This window comes from Piliocolobus tephrosceles, chromosome 19 (genome assembly GCF_002776525.5).
Source record: "Piliocolobus tephrosceles isolate RC106 chromosome 19, ASM277652v3, whole genome shotgun sequence".
NCBI classification, from domain to species: Eukaryota; Metazoa; Chordata; class Mammalia; order Primates; family Cercopithecidae; genus Piliocolobus; species Piliocolobus tephrosceles.
Window position 1 is genome coordinate 4694985 of NC_045452.1, and position 18521 is coordinate 4713505.

The 18521-nt window shown below is 52.7% G+C and overlaps 1 protein-coding gene and 1 pseudogene across 1 annotated transcript; both read right to left on the reverse strand.

Moving 5' to 3' along the window:
- Positions 1-9795: 9795 nt before the first annotated feature.
- On the reverse strand, positions 9796-13175 carry LOC111530565 (breakpoint cluster region protein-like). Its single transcript, XM_023197843.3, has 4 exons — positions 12731-13175; positions 11710-11815; positions 11072-11234; positions 9796-10349 (listed from the first exon to the last, which is right to left on the reverse strand). Exons 1-3 carry the CDS (start codon positions 13068-13070, stop codon positions 11159-11161), a joined length of 522 nt encoding a protein of 173 aa, XP_023053611.1. The 5' UTR covers positions 13071-13175; the 3' UTR covers positions 9796-10349; positions 11072-11158.
- Positions 13176-13500: 325 nt separating this feature from the next.
- LOC111530564 lies at positions 13501-18132 on the reverse strand (annotated as a pseudogene).
- Positions 18133-18521: the final 389 nt, after the last annotated feature.

The following is an 18521-nucleotide window of genomic DNA, read 5'->3' on the forward strand; positions in this document are numbered from 1 at the left end:
GCAGCTGATCAAGAGAAATCAAAATCAAACTTTCTTTTCCACAGACATATTAGAGTGAGGTTGAGTTGTCTTTCTATATTTCAATCAAACAAGATATTGAGACAGATTGAATGCAGGAGGAGACAGGAGAATCCAACCATCGTTTATTTCGCAAAAATGTACAAGGCCACTCAGTCCCTTCTTTGTTTATTTGCTTTGGAGATCATAATTATTTCTCTTTTATGCCATAATGCTATGCTGAAGCAGAGATTATAGTTATTTTTCATAAAAGGATATTATGAAAATAATTTGCATTTTCATGCAAGTATGATATTTTTCCAATTAATGGTTCCCAATTGCCCATCTTTCATTTCATATGTAACTTTTTGTTTTGAAAGAAATTTAGACAGCCCCTTTCAGGGTGGCTGTTATTCTCTCATGAGAGATAGAGATTCAGCTGTCCTTGTTTAGGGTTTGCTCCAGATCCTGGCTGATTTTGATGATTTATTTTCCAGATCTGTAGAGTATGATGCTAGATCTAAGAGGTGCTTCTTCCTCAACCCCATGATCCACTTCCTATTCTCACTCTCTTTTCGCCTATGTGTGTTCTCTAGGTAACAATCCCCTTAGTGCCTCCATTCTCCTGGCTGTTACTTCTGTACAGATGATCTCATTGGTGTCTTTTTCCTTCCATCCCTTTCTTTCTTTCATGAAGTGCGGCATGCATTAATACTGTTTTGCAGTTTGAGTTTTTCACTCGCAGTTTATCCTGAAAGGGCTCCATAGTATTTCCTTGAAATCATCCTTATCCTTTGTCTACACTGCACACGACTCCACTCTGTGAATGCGCTATAGTTGATACAGCCAGCTCTTATGTTTGGCGTTTAGGATTTTCCCACATTTTGCATTTGCACACATTTCATGTCATTGGAAGTATTTCTTCAGGGTAGTGTTCATGGTAGTGGGATTGCTTGGATCAAAGTTAAATGCAGGTGTAGGTTTGTTAGGCACTGCCAAATTTCCCTCCAGAAAGGTTATGCCAATTTGCCTTCCTGTCAGCAGTGGATGAGCAGCAATTCTTCTACAAAACCCACTGAAACTCAGTAAGAACATGGAAGTCTGTAGCATTGGAGATGGGGCCACTCCCACCTGCCCAGCTTTATGCTGTGAGATCAATTCTTCAAGTGGACTTGAAAGCTACATGGGCAGATCCCCTCTTCCCCAGCTCCCCATGTGAAAGACTGATGTTGGGTGAGTGACAGCAGCCAGCGTATATATTGGCAGGTTCCATCACCCCAGGTTCTTGCACAGGAGATCTATCTGGCTTGTGGGGGCACCTTTCAAGACTCCTACTCTCACTCCAAAGGGAGGATTTGAGTGGAGCAGCCAGCAAAGAATGAAGCCTCCTATCCCCTAAAGGTTTGCCTTGTGAAAGAGCTATCCCAGGCAGAGTAGACACCTGGGCAGACTAGGCAGCTCTCACCCACCCAGCTCACTGGTGCAGAAGATCTACATTGGGCAGCTGATCCAAGCCAAGAAACATTGGTTGCATGCTGAGGATCTCCAGGGTTGGAGGTTTGGTGGGAAGCAGGTGGCTGCAGTCACTGGGCTGTGACTGTCCTCCCAGTTGGCAGCTCTCACTGTACAGAAAATATTCACAGAAGTCATTTGCTGAAGGACAGAGCAACCCAAACCCACACAGCTCCCAGGCCATAGCACAGAGTTTCTGCCCCAGGAAGGGGCGTGACAGTCCGAAAAGACTGATAGGTCCCTGGCCCTGCCCTGGCCCTCCCTGGTCCTGCCTGAGGGAAGTGACTTTGCTTAAATCAGAGCAGGAAGAAAGTTCTGCACCAGAGCATAATTGGAGCCAAAGGGCATCACAGTAGCTAGCAGTCCTCCGTGGGAGCTCGTGCCCCCTAAAGCACAAAGGTCTGTACGTGTTTGTCCCCTTGCCCCTGAGCCCGAGTGCAACTCCTGGGCATGGGGGGAAGGAATGACGTTTGATTGATCTCTGAGGCCCTAGCTCTCAGCACAACCTCCATCCATGAGGCCTCTGAGGACTGCTGTGGAAGGAGTCACCAAAGGAATGAATCCAGCAAGCCAGGCCTGACTCCAGGGAATAACTGAAGGAGAGCTCGCACAGGGACTAAAGCGTATTTTGCATAATATGGACTTGGACATCTGGTGTGTTGAGGCTAGGGACAGTGTTAAACATCCTACTGTGTACAACTCTCCTCCCCTAAAGAATTAGCCATCCCCAAATCTCAGTAGTGCTGAGGTTGACAGCTCCTGACTTATACCCTGCCTATTAGATATGGAGATCTAGGAGAATTGGGGATGCCTCATGGGGTCTTTTAACCAAATATGAAGGGGATAACATCTATGGGTATGGAATGTAGTCATAGATCCAGTTCCTGACAAAGAAATAAAAATGGTCTCATTTTAGGTCAAGAAAAGTTTCTCTTCTCTCTCTCTCTCTCTCACTTCAAAGGCAGGGTCTCACTGGGTCCCCCAGTTTGGACTGCAGTGACAGGATCATGGCTCTCTGCAACCTGCAATTCCTGGGGACAAGCGATCCTCCCATCTCAGCCTCCTGAGTAGTTAGGACTAGAGATGCGCTCCACCAGCCTGGCTAATTTTTTTGTTTTAATTTGTTAGTATTATTTTTGTAAAACAGGGATCTTGTTATATTGCCCAGGCTGGTCTCAAACTCCTGGCCTCAAACCACCCTCCCACCTCAGCCTCCCAAATCATCAAAAGTGTTTTCTAAAAATGTCACTCAGTAGACACAATTATTTCTTCCAAAGTACTTTTCTTTTCTTTTCTTTTCTTTTTTTTTTTTTTTGAGACGGAGTCTGGCTCTGTCGCCCAGGCTGGAGTGCGGTGGCCGGATCTCAGCTCACTGCAAGCTCCGCCTCCCAGGTTTACGCCATTCTCCTGCCTCCGCCTCCCAAGTAGCTGGGACTACAGGCGCCCGCCTCGTCGCCCTGCTAGTTTTTTGTATTCTTTAGTAGAGACGGGGTTTCACCGTATTAGCCAGGATGGTCTCGATCTCCTGACCTCGTGATCCACCCGTCTCGGCCTCCCAAAGTGCTGGGATTACAGGCTTGAGCCACCGCGCCCGGCCCCAAAATACTTTTCTAGGTGATCACAGAGGTGTAGTTTTAGAAGTTTATTAACAAAAAGCAGAAAATGTCCCCAGACACACGTGAAACTAGACAATAACATGTCTTTTCTAAAATTTTTATCAGAAAGTACAAAAGAAAGAAAGAATATTTCAAGTTCCAATAAATCACAGGCTGTTCGTTTTATTCAAGACTCAATTTTAAATCCACATAATATTTATGATTAATCAAATTCTTTCACACAGTTTTTTGTTTTTCCTTTTTTGTCAATCCTCACAGAACATATGCATTTTGATTTCCTTGGTGCCCAGGAAAGAGTGTATTTTTTCTATACTTTACAGTACATACCATTTATAACATTTTGAAGGTGCACCTCAACATAAAAGATAACTACTATTTCTGTTTCTTACCATTTTATTGTTTCATATTGCCTCTCTCAGGTTTGGAACCATCTGGAAATGATAAATTATCACATATGTAGCAAGAATTATGATATCATGTAGGAGATCAGGAATCACTCATATATAATTCTAATATGATTAAAATATTACGATGGGGCTGGTCGCAGAGGTTCACGTCTGTAATCCTAGCACTTTGGGAGGCCAAGGCAGGCAGATCACTTGAGGCCAGGAGTTTGAGACTAGTCTGTCCAATATGGTGAAACCCTGTCTCTATTAAAAACACAAAAATTAGCCAGGTGTGGTGGCGCGTGCCTATAATCCCAGCCACTCCGAAGGCTGAGGCAGGAGAATCATTTGAACCTGGGAGGCGGAGGTTGCAGTGAGCTGAGATTGCACCATTACACTCCAGCTTGGGGGATAAGAGCGAAACTCCATCTCAATAAATAAATAAATACATAGGAAAAATGTGGAAGAAACCAAATGCATTTCTAGTTCAAAACTAAATTGTAACTATTTAGTGTCTGGTTTTTGCAAGAAAACATATATTTCATGTCCACAGTCAGGGCCACAGTCACAGCTCTCAAGTGTGGGTATTTCCTAAGCAAATTGAAGAACACAGGCATAAAAGTGCATCAAATTAATAACTCTTTCCTTTTTTTTTTCTTTTAAAATGGAGTCTCCCTCTGTTGCCCAGGATGGATTGCAGTGGCGTGATCTCAGCCCACCACAACCTCCACCTCCTGGGTTCAAGTGATTCTCCTGCCTCAGCCTCCTGAGTAGCTGGGATTACAGGCACCCACCACCACACCAGGCTAATTTTTGTACTTTTAGTAGAGATGGGGTTTCACCATGTTGGCCAGGCTGGTTTCGAACTCCTGACCTCAGGTGATGCACCCACCTCAGCCTCCCAAAGTGCTGGGATTACAGGCATGAGGCACTGGGCCCAACCCGGCCATTTTCAGGTAGGTTTCTTCTATGCCTAGTTTGTTTGTTCCTTTTTCCAAGACATGTTCTCACTCTGTCTTTCATAGTGGAATACAGTGGCACCATCTGTTAAGAGCTGCAGCTTTTAACTCCTGGGCTCAAGCCACCTCAGCCTTCTGAGTAGCTGAGACTACAGGTGCACGTCACCAGAGCGGGCTAGTTTTTATTTTTATTTTTTTTGTAGGGATCTATGTTCCTCAGGTTGGCCTTGAACTGTTGACTTCAATTGATCCTCCCAGCTCAGCCTCCCAAAAGCACTGGGTGGACAAGCATGAGCCACCGCCTGACCCAGAGTTACTTTTTAACATCACATCCTCACTGCTGGGCTCAATGTTTGGCAGTGACTGAAAACCCTCAAGGAGAGTTTCTGGTCAGGCCCTGCCCAGTCTGTGCATAGGAGGGGAATGGAAAAATGGCCTGTGGATGGTTCTTTTGGAGAACTGGCCAGAGATGAAATGCCATTTCCTGGAATACAGGGCCGTGTGATGTCCAGCCCAGCTGCCAGGTCCAGGGCCCTCGGCACCGTCTAGTTTGGGAGCTCATCCAGAAGTGGCCTCATTTGCCCAAAGTAGTTGGTCTCCCTCCCAATCTGGTCCCATTTGAGAGATGCAACTGGCCCCTGTCTTCCAGAAAAACATTTCAGTGTGTGCCTGTCTTTGTCCCCGCACTGGCTGGCCTCTCTGTACCGTGAGAACTTGGGTTATGCAAGGCTCTGCCAGTCAGCTGAGCATCACGAAGCAGCTGCCCTGGGTCTGACCATTCTCCCCTGGGTCTGACCCCTGCCCTGGGTCTGACCGTTCTCCCCTTCACCCGGAAGTGACCTCCAACCTGATCCTGCTTCCTGTGTTCTGGCAGCTGCTCTGGGGAAGGGCATTTTGGCCTCAAGGGCTTAGCGTGTCATTTTTTCTGTTTTCTGTTTATCTTTCCAGAGCTGTCTGGGACAGCCCATGCATTAGTCCATGTACTGCTTCTTTGGAAGGCAATCGGGGCTTTCTTTCAGGGGTGGGTATAAAAGTTCTTGTGGCTGGGCGAGGTGGCTCATGCCTGTAATCCCAGCACTTTGGGAGGCCGAGGCAGGTGGATCATGAGGTCAGGAGATCGAGACCATCCTGGCTAACATGGTGAAACCCTGTCTCTAATAAAAAGTACAACAAAATTAGCTGGGCGTGGTAGCAGGCACCTGTAGTCCCAGCTACTTGGGAGGCTGAGGCAGGAGAATGGCGTGAACCCAGGAGGCGGAGTTTGTAGTGAGCCAAGATCGGGCCACTGCACTCCAGCTTGGATGACAGAGCAAGACTCCATTTAAAAGAAAAAAAAGTTCTTGGGACATTTGTGTATGAAATCAGCCTTCACTACATGGATAGGACCAGCATGCTTCCGCGGCACGACTCTGCAATCTTACTATGTCTGCTTTTTTTTTTTTTTTTGAGACGGAGTCTCGCTTTGTCACCCAGCTGCTGGAGCGCGGTGGCGGGATCTCGGCTCACTGCAAGCTCCGCCTCCCGGGTTCACGCCATTCTCCTGCCTCAGGCGCCCACCACCACACCCGGCTAATTTTTTGTATTTTTAGTAGAGACAGGGTTTCACCGTGTTAGCCAGGATGGTCTCGATCTCCTGACCTCGTGATCCGCCCCCCTCGGCCTCCCAAAGTGCCAGGATTACAGGCGTGAGCCACCGCGCCTGGCCCTATGTCTGTTTTTTTATTTCATATATTATTTATTGATTTCTTTTGAGACAAAGTCTCACTCTGTCACCCAGGCTGAAGTGCAGTGGTGTGATCTCAGCTCACTGAGACCTCCACCTCATGGGTTCAAGTAATTCTCCTGTCCCAGCCTCCCAAGTAGCTGGGACTACAGGGGCACGTCAAAACACCCAGCTAATTTTTGAATTTTTAGTAGAGATGTAGCTTTGCCATATTGGTCAGGCTGGTTTCAAACTTCTGACCTCAGGTGATCAATCTGTCTTAGCCTCCCAAAGTGCAAAGATTACAGGCATTTATTTATTTATTTATTTGAGACAGAGTCTTGCTCTGTTGCCCAGGCTAGGGTGCAGTGGCAGCTCACTGCAACCTCAGCCTCCCAGGTTCAAGCAATTCTCCTGCCTCAGTGTCCTCAGTAGCTTGAATTACAAATCCCCACCACTGCACCTAGCTAAGTTTTGTGCTTTTAGTAGAAACAGGGTTTGACCATCTTGACCAGGCTGGTCTCGAACTCCTGACCTCATAATCCGCCTACCTCAGCCTTCCAAAGTGTTGGGATTACAGGCCTAAGGGACCGTGCCTGGCCACATTTATTTATTTATTATTTACAGGATCTCTGTTGCCCAGGCTGGAGTGCAGTGGTGCCACCTCAGCTCACTTCACCCTCTGCCTCCGGGGTTCAAGCGATTCTCATGCCTCAGCCTCCCAAGTAACTTGGACTACAGGCATGTGCCACCATGTAGGGATAATTTTTTCTATTTTTTTGTAGAGACAGGGTTTCACCATGTTGGTCAGGCTGGTCTCAAACTCCTGGCCTCAGGTGGTCTGCCTTCCTCATCCTCTCAAAGTACTGAGGTTACAGGTGTGAGCCACTGTGCCCAGCCTCTCACTACATTTAAATGATGTGGTGGCTCACACTTGTAATTCTAGCACTTTGGGAGGCCAAGGCAGGTGGATCACCTGAGGTCAGGAGTTCGATATGAGCCTGGCCAACATGGGGAAACCCTGTCTCTACTAAAAATACAAAAATTAGCCAGGTGTGGTGGCATGAACCTGCAGTCCCAACTACTGGGAAGGCTGAGGCAGGAGAATCACTTTAACTGGGAGGCAGAGGTTGCAGTGAGCCAAGATCACGCCACTGCACTCCAGCCTGGGCAACAGAGCAAAACCTCATCTCAAAATAATAATAACAAAAAAAATGCATGATGCCAGATTTATCTTGGCCTGGCTGCCTGCACAAGCACAGCCATGTCCAGACCAGGGCTGCCAGTCAAGGTCTGGCCCCATCTTGTCCAGCAGAAAGGGAGCGAGCTTGCGGGGCCCAGGCTGGGGCAGAAGATCCCAGGATCTCAGCCTCTGCTTATGGATCAGCTCTGAGACCCTGAGTAAGCTGGGGGTGCTCTGTGCTCATTGGTTTTCCCAGCTGTCAAGTAAAAGAATTGGATGAGAAAGTCTCGTCAAGGTGGAATGATCTCAGATTTGGGGCAGCAGTGAATGATCCCACTCCCTGGGTCATGCCAGTGGTCCGGCCTCGGCTGAACACAGCCCCAACATCTGGAATGGGGATGAGGGGGCAGTCAGCTCTAGCTTCTAGTAAGAGAGATGCAATAGGGCTCTGTGGCTGAGCTGGGTGCGTTGCCTCACACCAACCCTTTGAGAGGCCGTAGTGGGAGGATTCCTTGAGGCTGGGAGTTTTGAGAATAGCCTGGATAACACAGCCAGACCGAATGTCTGCAAAATAAGATAATAATAATAAAACAGGTGCAATGGCACACAGCTCTAGTCCAAGCTACTTGGCAGGCTGAGGCAGGAGGGTCCCTTGACTCCTGGGATTGGAGGCTGCATTGAGCTATGATGGCACCACTCCACTCCAGCTTGGGTGACAAAGTGAGACCCTGTCTCTAAAAGAAAAACAAAATTGGCCTGTGAGGGTGGGTTTGATTTTCAAACAGGACCCGGAAGGTAGGGGACAGAGAGTGCGGTCACCCTTAGGTGCTGAACACTCAGAAATGGGCCAGCAGCAGCCCTCACCTCGCCTGCAGACACCAGATTGGGCAGAACAGCACACGGCACTCGCAGCTCTTGCAGCGAGGGCAGAACCCAGTGTGGACCCTTCTGCCTGTGGGAGGGGCTGCTGAGGCCTGCGGAGAGGCCAGGGTGGAGGCTCGTCCCCTTGTCCGGCCCTTGGTGTGGTCTCTGCCAGTTCCCAGCCCACCAGTGCAGGGCGCCCCTGAGCCTGCTGCTGCCATGGGCCTGTCTCTACCCAGGACATCCCCACACCCTCGCAGTGTCAGGGAAATAGTCATGGTGGCGGTGACAGTCTGCAGGCAGAGCTGTTGAAAGAAGCTGAAAAGGGTCACACTGCAGGCAGGGGCCCGTGTGACAAGCCCCTCTCACCATGAGAGAGCTGACCAGGCAGCTCACGAGCAGAGCCACATCCCCGGAGTTCGAGAAAGGTTCTGGCTGGGCTCAGCCACCTCATTGGCCACTGGCAGCCTTTGTCATGTGAGCCTTGCTCTCCTGGGGATGCTGAGGCTGACGGCTGATGTGGGCATTGCTGAGGGTAACCTGTGGCCCAGTGGATGTGGCCAGGTCTACTCAACCTGCACTCACCCAAGTAGGACCCAGGCTGCACGCCCATCTCCAGCCTGGGGCAGCTCCCCTGTAAGCTGGGCGAACTACTGAGGCCAAGGCGGGAGGTGGCTGACAACACCCATGGCCCATGCGGAGCTGGTGGAAAGGCTGGACTCAGCAGCAACACCAAACCCCAAACCAAGCAGAAACCACGCAAGACTGAGGGGCTCATGCCAGAGCGGTGGCCACAGGTAAGAACCCAGGACCAGGCTGTGTGTGGTGCGAGTGTTCCCTGTCCCAGGGCTCAGCACAGCAAGGGAAGACCAGCCAGGTCACCAGAAATGAAGTCACCTGTGCTGGGGCAGGGGCAGGGACACTTGGGGCAGGGAGTGTGTGGGCAGAGAGAAGCCAGAGAAGTCCAGGCCTGTGGAAGCCAAACAGGAGAGTGTGCGCCAGAAGGGGTGGTCAGGATCCGGGGATGAGGTCGCTCTCCCTGCAGAACGAACCCTAAAGTGCATAGCCTGGGACTCCCTCCCTGGGACCCCAGGGAGGGAAACCCTTCTGGAAAGAAAAACACCCTTCTGGAAAGAAAACAACTCTTCTGGAAAGAAAAAGAAGAAAGCCAAGAATGGAGTCAAAAAAGCTACCCAGTGCTGACTAAGCCTCTCCAACCCTGTTCTAAATGGAGTGTGGTTTCTAAGTCAGGGAAATGGAAGAGGCCCCACCCACACAGGGACAGGGCCATGGCCCCACAGGATGAGGCAGCAGCGTTTATTCAAGATACAACAGTGAGGCCGGGCGCGGTGGCTCAAGCCTGTAATCCCAGCACTTCGGGAGGCCGAGACGGGTGGATCACAAGGTCAGGAGATCGAGACCATCCTGGCTAACCCGGTGAAACCCCGTCTCTACTAAAAACTACAAAAAACGAGCCAGGCGAGGTGGCGGGCGCCTGTAGTCCCAGCTACTCGGGAGGCTGAGGCAGGAGAATGGCGTGAACCCGGGAGGCAGAGCTTGCATTGAGCTGAGATCCGGCCACTGTACTCCAACCTGGCGACAGAGCGAGACTGTCTCAAAAAAAAAAGATACAACAGTGAGGGAATCCGGTCACGTTCCCTTCTCCCTGGAGAGGGCGCATCTTGACAAGTGATCCAGTAGACACCTTTTAAACTCTGTAAGTTAAGCTCATAAAAACCACTGCCTTCACTCTGTCTCCCAGGGCCCGGCCTGGACTCTCAGATGCACTGGCTTGGGGCGCCCTCAGGTGGCCACATGGAAAAACCACAGTCTGAGGCCAGCCTGGAGCTCTCAGACCTGGGTGGGATCTACCCAGGCCAACTGTCCTTCTGCTTTAGGTCACTGTCTCTTGGCAGATGACCTGACACTTGGGGGGGTGGCCCAAGGACACCTCAGGAAGGTTTGGTTCCCACTCTACAGATGGCCCAATTAGCCAGAGGTTTCCAGGCCATCTGTCTGCCTCCTGGAGATGGACTGGGGCCTTTAGACTTCGGAGGAGAACAGGATGCTCTGTCTCTTGCTGTCCGGGGCAGGGATGGCCTCCAGCTGCAGGAAGTACAGCAGCATCTGGACCTGCCCGGGCAGAGTGGGGAAGAGGAGAGTGGCTCAGAGGGGGGCTCACAGCAGCTGGTGGGGAGGTCTGTGGGGCCTAAGCCTCCAAGTCCACCTCAGGTGTTGGAAACCCCTGCTGGTGTCATGAACCCCTTACAGTGAGACGGGGGTGGGGTGGGATCCTGACAAGGCATGACTTGGTGGGGGGGGGGGGGGTTTTTTCAGGGAAGGCCAGGGGCTTGCCCTAACCCCCCGGGCTGGGGTACAGTGGCTCCATCATGGATCTCTGCAGCCTCTAACTCCTGGGCTCAAGCGATCCTCCTGTGTCAGCCTCCCAGGTAGCTAGGACTACAGGTGTGTGCCACAACGCCTGGCTAATTTTTCTTTGTATTTTTTCTAGAAATGGGATTGCTACATTGGCCAGACTGGTCTCAAACACCTGGGTTCGGTTATCCTGCCTCGGGCTCCCAAAGTGCTGGGATTACAGGCATGAGCCACCACCACACCCAAACACTTGAGGTGGTTTTAAGCCCCCAGCAAGGTGCACCAGCAGGACCAGGAGGTGGCCTGGGCCCCACCGCATCACTCCCATCCATGCAGATCTAGGCAAGTCCCTCTCTCTGGATCTCCGCCACCACTACATACAATGCAAGTAGGAAGATGGGCAGGACCGGGGGTGGAGCAGGCAGAGGCCACCTCTGTCAGGCTGGGGTGACATGGGCTGGAGCCTGTTCTTGCCATACCTGGGACATGACCTCCAAGGACCAGCTGTCGGTCATGGTGATGGGCTGGCTGGGGTTGGCAGGTAGCTTGCTTTCCTTCACAGAGGGCTAGAGTAGCGTGGGGCCAAAGACTGTGGCAAAGTTGTGCAGGGACATCTTATTGACTGCCTCCTTCTCTGCCACCCTGTAGAGGACTGAAACAGCGAGTGCTGTTTCAATACCACCACCAGGAGAGAGGCAGAGGGGCTGTGCCACACTGGAGTCCTCAGGAAGGGAGTGACCTCAACCCTGGCTGTGCTGCAGGCTGACTCCAGCCCTGGTACTGCTGGATTTCAGTGGCCCAGGACAAAGGGCCAGCTCCGGGCTGGTGGAGAGGTCTCCTTGATGTGACTGGGAGGGAAGAGGGGGGTCCAAGTGCACTGCCGGCCACGGCCAAAGCTCTGAGCTCTTTGTTAAGGCCACAGTGCAAAGCGAGGAGGGTGGCAAAGATGAGAGGCTGGGGCAGGGGGGCCAGTGACACTAGTCCCCAAAGGCAGTGAGTGACTGCAGACAGGGGTCAGGGGAAAAGGTCCTCGGTGCTGGGGGTCTAGGGGTAGCAGAAGGGCACCACGCGGCCTGGGGACCTGGAGGCCCCCACAGCCGTGGGAGAGCTGGGCTACCTTTCCAGGTGGTCCAGAAGGAAAAGGAAGGTGAGCAGGTTGGCCTCCGGCAGGGACAGCAGCAGGTTGAGCATGCAGCTCTCCTTTGTAACTGGGTCTGAAAGAGCTGGAGAAGGTGGTGGGTTACTCCGCAGGGTCACAACAAACCAGAGACTTCTCCTGAGGTGGTTACGTGGAGCACCTGGGGCTCATGTCCCTGCACAGCCCAGGCTTGTCATCATCCTCAGTCCCACAGCTCTGGCTCCCAGTGAGGTCCCTGTGAGGGGCACTGGTGTGGGGTATGAGCCACCTGAACGCCTTTTCTCCACCTCACAGGGATCAGCAGTAACTGGCGAACAGCAGCAGGAGGAGCTGCGAGAGCAGCCGCTCATGGGCAGAACTGCCCTTGGGCAACTCCCGCCACCACCCCCTCCCCAGGGGACCCCAAGGTAGGGGAGGCTCGGTGTGGAATGAAACAGGGGAGTGAGGGACACAAAGAGGTGGGAAGTGGGAGGGCTCCAGCCCCACCAAGTACGCAGAGACCCCCTCATTGTCCTGGACACCACAGGGGCACCTGCAGGTCCTCTGTGCATGGGCCTGGGAGGCAGACCTGCCCTAAGGGTGATGTGGAGGCTACAGGTGCCACATGCACCAGCACCCGCTTTAGACATCAGCCTGCAGGTTGACTAAGGGTCAGGCCATGTTTGAACCCATGCTGGACTGGGCTAGGACCTGTGCATGGCTAGAGCACCTGTTCTGCAGGAAGGAGGACCGCAGACTTTAGGACCCCACAGCACAGCAGTGATGACCATTTCACCCTCTTGGTCTCCTTGAGGAATAGGGATGGGGAGCCCTGTGGGGATGGGCGAGGTCTACCAGGACAGGCTTGATTTTGGTCCCGTTTTCTGAGGTTGGGTTAAAACACCGACCATGGCAGAGGGGGCACAGCTCGGGTTCCCACACCTCACTTTTCACAGCCTCCAAGGGCAGCAGTGCACGTGGAGGAGACGTCTCCCACAAGGCCAAGGCCTCCAGTGCTCACCGATGCCCTCGGCGAAGTTGGGGTAGAACTCGTCAGTGAAGAGGGGCTCGGGCAGCTCACGGAAGTACAGCTTCAGCGTGTCTGCGATGGCGTTCACGTCCATCTGGCTCATCATCACCGACACGTCCTTGTTATCTGGAAAGAGCACGGAAATGCAGCGGCCTCCTTCAGGATCCCAAGTGAGTCTCCCACCATCCCTGCCTTGGCTAAAGCACCATCCCTGCCACGCTGACCACTGTCCGGGTCCCTCCCCAGCTTTGAGCAGCTCATCTGACCCCTCCCAAGAGCTGTGCGTAGTTCTGTGTCTGCAGAGTTGATGGGGGTGCATGGGCGTTCCCATTCCCCTCCCCTGCTTGGCCCGATGTGACGGCCAGGAGGAGGCCAGCACGGCAGGACACAGCGCCTGCGTGGGAATTGGGTGACTCTGCCCTGTACGTAGCAACCACCCCTGCACCAGTGTCTTCTGATGGCAGGAAGACTGTGGGAGAATCTGGTTTCAGTATTTGAACCAATGTCTTCCTTTGGACCCAATGGGCCACTGGTGCTTATGTCCTCACTGCAGGCCAGGTCTATTCTGGGCCCCCAGAGGGAGCTGAAACTACCACAGGCCCTCCCAGGGGTGCTGGGCATTCTAGGGGTCCTGATCAGGGTCAGTGGTGTGTGCCCCAAAGAAGGGTCTGCAGGCACGAAATCCTGTTGCTTTGAAGATGCTGGGAAGGACCCTCTGGGGCCTGTGTCCTCCTCTGGCATTTGAGGCAGGTCCAGGTCCTTCATAGCCTGAGAGAGTTGGTGAAATGGAGGCGGAGATGCTGCAGCCCCGGCCTGAGCTGGGTCCCATCAGTGTCCTCTGCCCACCACATCCTCACACAGGGCAGTGGACAGACCACACTGAGTCCTGGGCTTCTACTTCCTGTCCACCCACAAGTCAGGAAGGCCAAGGCCCCGCAGAAACCCCTGGTTCACCCCAGCAAGTGGCATGTATGGCTAGGATGGTTTAAAAACTGGCTTCTACAGAAGCTATTTCTATAATTCTTGTCTTCTCTTTTTTAAAAATAGTAACACAGTAAATGAGGAAAAGACACAGAGAAGAATGTGACATGCCCGGACCATGGAGCACTCTGAGATCTCATCGCGGACACCACCTCCCACACCTCCATCCTGTCCTCGCCAGGCCAACACTGACTGATGTTGAAGGCTGCCTTCAGTGCCTGGATGTCCGTGGCCACTCCGGACACACGGTAGATGCCCACCTCCTCCATGCCTTGGAGCTCGATCTCCTCCACACACTGGCACACGATGTAGGGCACCTTGGACCTCTCTCTCCTGCAGCAGGAGGGAATGCTCTCAGTGTCCTGGCAGCCCTGCTTGGGCCACACACAGGAGACCTGCTCTATGGAGGTGGAGTGACGATGGTGGTTAAGGTGACTAGGTCTAGGGCTGCACACAGAGCCTTCTGCCTAGGGCTGCACACAGAGCCTTCTGCATGCCTGTTTTCCCTCTGCAAGCTCAGTCCTCATTGCATGTACTTTCTCAGGACCTTTCAAGCAGCCAGAACCCCTGCAAGTCACATATGTTCTTTGGGGCAAGGTCAGGAGGCCTGTCTAAGTAAAGTCAGCACAGGAAGGGCATCTGACAGATTCCAGGCCTGCGGTTAGCAGCCTGTGCCCCCAGCTGGGATATCAGACCCGGTGTTGGTCCTGCCACCCACGTGCTGTGTGAGAGGAGAATCCCTGACCCCTGCCCTGGGCCTGGGCCTTAACACACATCCGACGAATGAATGAAGGGTTGCCTCAGCACCAGTGCTGTGTCCCGCGCTGCTAAGTGCTTTACTCCTCTGAGCCTTAGCAATGAACAATTCCATACCACCACACAGGACACTAGAGTAAGAATACTTCAAAGTTAGAACAGAGTGCTGTGCTGAGGCCTTAACTTTAGCTTTGTTTTGCCACTGAATTTGGGAGCACATCAAAGCTGCTTCTCAAGCCACCCTCATTAGTAGTGGTTATTTGGAGGAGCTGCTGCTGGAGTCCTCGCTGCTCATGCCCAGAGGCCTCCCAGAGTGCTACGCAAGTGGCTGCCGTGCAGCTGGGGGTGGAGCTGCCGTGCAGTTGGGGTGGGGGGTGCTGTTTAGACACAGAAAGGAGTTCAGGGTATGACTCATGGAGGCCCCGGCCCACATGACCAGGAAGTTCAGAGGCCCAGCCGGATTCCATCCTGGGGAAGCAAATGAATTCTCGGAGGAAGTGGTCTGTGTCTGCAAGAACTGCTCTCAAACCAAACAAGTTTCTCTTGGCAACTGACTCATGACAAAGGGGCAGGGGTTACGGCCATTCAACAGGAACCTGGGACCGTGACAAATTCCAAGCGAGGGCAGAAAACCCTGCACTCGGGCAGTTCCTGGAACCAGCCTACTGCTTCCAAGCAAGGCGGCAAGGACATTCCTGAGCTGATTTTGAGTAAACACAGGAGGTAGCTGAACACACCACGTGTTCCCTGGGGCCTGACCTCACCGTGCAGCGGCCACGCAGAGAGAGGAGAGACCCACACATGCTCTTCTCTGCAGAAACAGCTGAAGAGACAGGCACCCTCAGTGCATGAGCCCAAGCCCGTCCCCACTCACTTGGTGACCACAGCAATCTTGACTCCGAAGACCCATGTTTTCATGATGGCATCCTCTTCAAGTTGAACTCTCTGCTGTTGAACTTGACTGAGAGCTTTACTTCAATCTATAGAGGGGAGAAGGGGCATAGTCCATTAATCCTTCTGGTCCTCACAGCCCAAGGTCCCAAGGGCCCCTTGGAGTCTCATCAAATATTTCCACTCCCAAGGCATGCAGAGGTCTCAGCATGAGGTAGGGCTGCCCCTCAGGGAATCCCCTAGTCTACTTCAGCAACAGCCAGGATTGTTGAAGATGGTGTAAAGGACTGGCTTCTGCAGAACCACCTCCTAAAATCTCTGCTGCTTCTCTTGGTTGCTTACTTTTTTTTAGATATGGGATCTTGCAATGTTGCCCAGGCTGTACTCAAACTCTTGGGCTCCAGTGATTCTCCTGGCTCAGCCTCCAGAGTAGCTGAGACTATAGGTGCACTGTGCCCACTCTCTCTTTCTTAATAACAATTAAAAATTAAAGACAGAATAGCATAAGAAAAAGCCAAGACTCTCAAATATTAACATTTTACCATATATGCCCAGGCCTTTTTGGGTGTGTCATTGCTTTTAAGGTCTAAATCTTTCTGGGGTATCTAAAGACAAATCAGAGGTCTCCATTTCTACAGGCAGCCCCCAGGTCACCGAGTGGAGGCCCCACCTGTCCTGGTGGTGCCATGAGACCTTTGTTTGAGGAGGGATGCTCAGGGCCTGGCTGGCAACTGCATCCCAGCCAGTGAATGACGATTCCCGTGCATGGCGATTCTGCTCTTCGGGGAAACTCCCTCCTCCAACCAGGCTCCGTGTCAGACGCTAGCTCAGGCTCAGCCACCTCTGACCAATTTGAATTGAATAGAGGCCACCCTATCCTTCTGGGGTAAGTGGGCACCAGAAAAGTCCCACAGACACGTACCCCATTCATGGTGATGACAGCATGCTGCCAGTCTGTCCTGCAGGGCTTGTAGGTTCCACTGAAAGAAAGGAGTCATGATTGGCAGAGGCCCTGGGGTCTGTTCAGAGGCTGCAGGGGGCAGCAGCCCACACCTGCCACTTCTCCAGGCCTTAGTCAGAGACAGAGCCTGACTGTGGCCAGCATCTCCATCCAGAGGCTGAGCAAGGTAGAGTAAGGAGGGGCCTGCCAGACACCCCTGGAACCCAGGGCCCCACTGCTCCCAGAGCCCTGCTGCCTGGGGTCCCCACCCCCTCCTCCCTCTGCCCCTCCCAGTTGGGAGCTGATGCGCAGGCTGGCAGGCTCTCTCCACCCGGCTCCCATCACCACGGGTGCTATGTGGAGCTCAGTGAAAGGCGAGCTGTCCAGCAGCAACTTCAGTAACAACTCCTGGGGGCCTGGTATCCACGGCTGCTGCCTGGGGAACTGTGGACACTGTTCTCCCCCTGCACCATGAACAGCTTGTGGCAGGAGGAGCCTGCAGGCCACACCAGTCCTGTGGTTCAGAATCAGGCCCAGAAGGACCCAGAGCCAAGCCCTAAATCAAGCAGCTGGTGAGGCGGCCGGGAGGAAGCCCCTCTGTGATCCCTGTAACTTCTACCCCCACCCAGCCCTGTCCAGGCAGCTAGCCTGCAGGAACTTGTCCTTAATGTCACCTGAACACAGTCTGTGCTGGTACAAAACACCCTGTCATGACCAAGCTACACGTCCCCCGTCCGTGAAGGTTCTGTCTCCCGTTTTATGGGGAGCACAAGCTCTGTGTCAGCAGTTCCTGGGTACGCAGAGACCAGTGGTCGGGCTGGGTGAATGAGCAGTACCATCGTGTTAAAAATACACCTTCTTGGACTCCACCTGTAGAAAACTGGACTCATAATCTGGGTGGGACCTGGGATTTGCACAACTAGAAACCCCAGGTAGTTCTGGAGTGAAGCCAGGTCACGGAGCCACCGTCTGACTCCAGACAAGGCCACTGCATCTGGCCTTGTGTTCCCACCCCTTGATGCAGGTGATGGTTCATTTCAGCCACAAAGCAAGCTGCCTAAGAGCAGCAGAGACCACACCTCATGATGTCTGCACACATTCACATGCGTGCGCGCGCGCACACACACACACACACACACACACACATACGACGGTGCTGAGCACAGCGCCAGGCCTAGAGAGGGGCTGAGGACAGGCATCATGTTCACTGCAAGGGACCCTAGAGGCCACAGCCACCTGGGCCTTCTGCAGGTGAAGTGGCTAGAAAATAAGGAGAAGCTCTGGAGCAGGTCAAGGAGCCCAGCCAGCTGCCCCTATTTCACAGATGTGTGCACCTGGGCCTCCCTCCCTGCACCTGCTCAGCACAAAGGCTCACCACAGGCACACCTGGGGGGTGACCCCTCCTCACCTCCCCATCTAGGTCCTACCGGTTAATGTTTCCCAAGGATCTGAAATGTACAGCCAGAGTGACACAGAGAAGCAAAGGGTGGCAGGACGTCTCCCGCCAGGGGCTATGTGGCCGCAGGCTCTCATTCTGCATCTGGCCCTGAAGGTTTTCAGGGGCCACACCCTGAGAAGCCGCATCTGTGAACAGGGACCGGTCAGAAGCCACACACAAAAAGGAATCTGTCAAGTGGCACTTTCCCCCAGAGTGAACCCTAAGCAGAGGCAGGAGAGGATAACATGAGGGATGGGGACAGAGTGCGCTTTCTCTGGAAAGGGAGAGTTTTAAAGCTCCCACCTGGGAGCTTTAAAAAATTGAAACCCTGCCTGTAATATCAGCACTTTGAAAGGCCGAGGCAGGAGGATCACTTGAGCCCGTGAGTTTAAGACCAACCTGGGCAATATAGTGAGACCTTGTCTGTATCAAAAAAAAAAAAAATTTTTTTAAACGTAGCCAAGCATGGTGGCACATGCTGCAGTCCCAGCTACTTGGGAGGCTGGGGTGGGAGCATTGCTTGAGCCTGGAAGGTGGAGGCTGCTGTGAGCCAAGATCATGCCATTGCACTCCAGCCTGTGCAACAGAGTGAGATACCCTGGCTCTAACTAACTAACTAACCACATAACTGGAAACATAGAAACATGTCAAGCAGGAGACATTCTTTCCTTTCCTTCAAAGAACAGCCATCACTGGGCCCCTCTCCCCTTGGAAACTCAGAACTGGCAGAAGCAGCTAACAAGCAACCCAGAGTCCAGGTAAGAAAAGAGACAGAA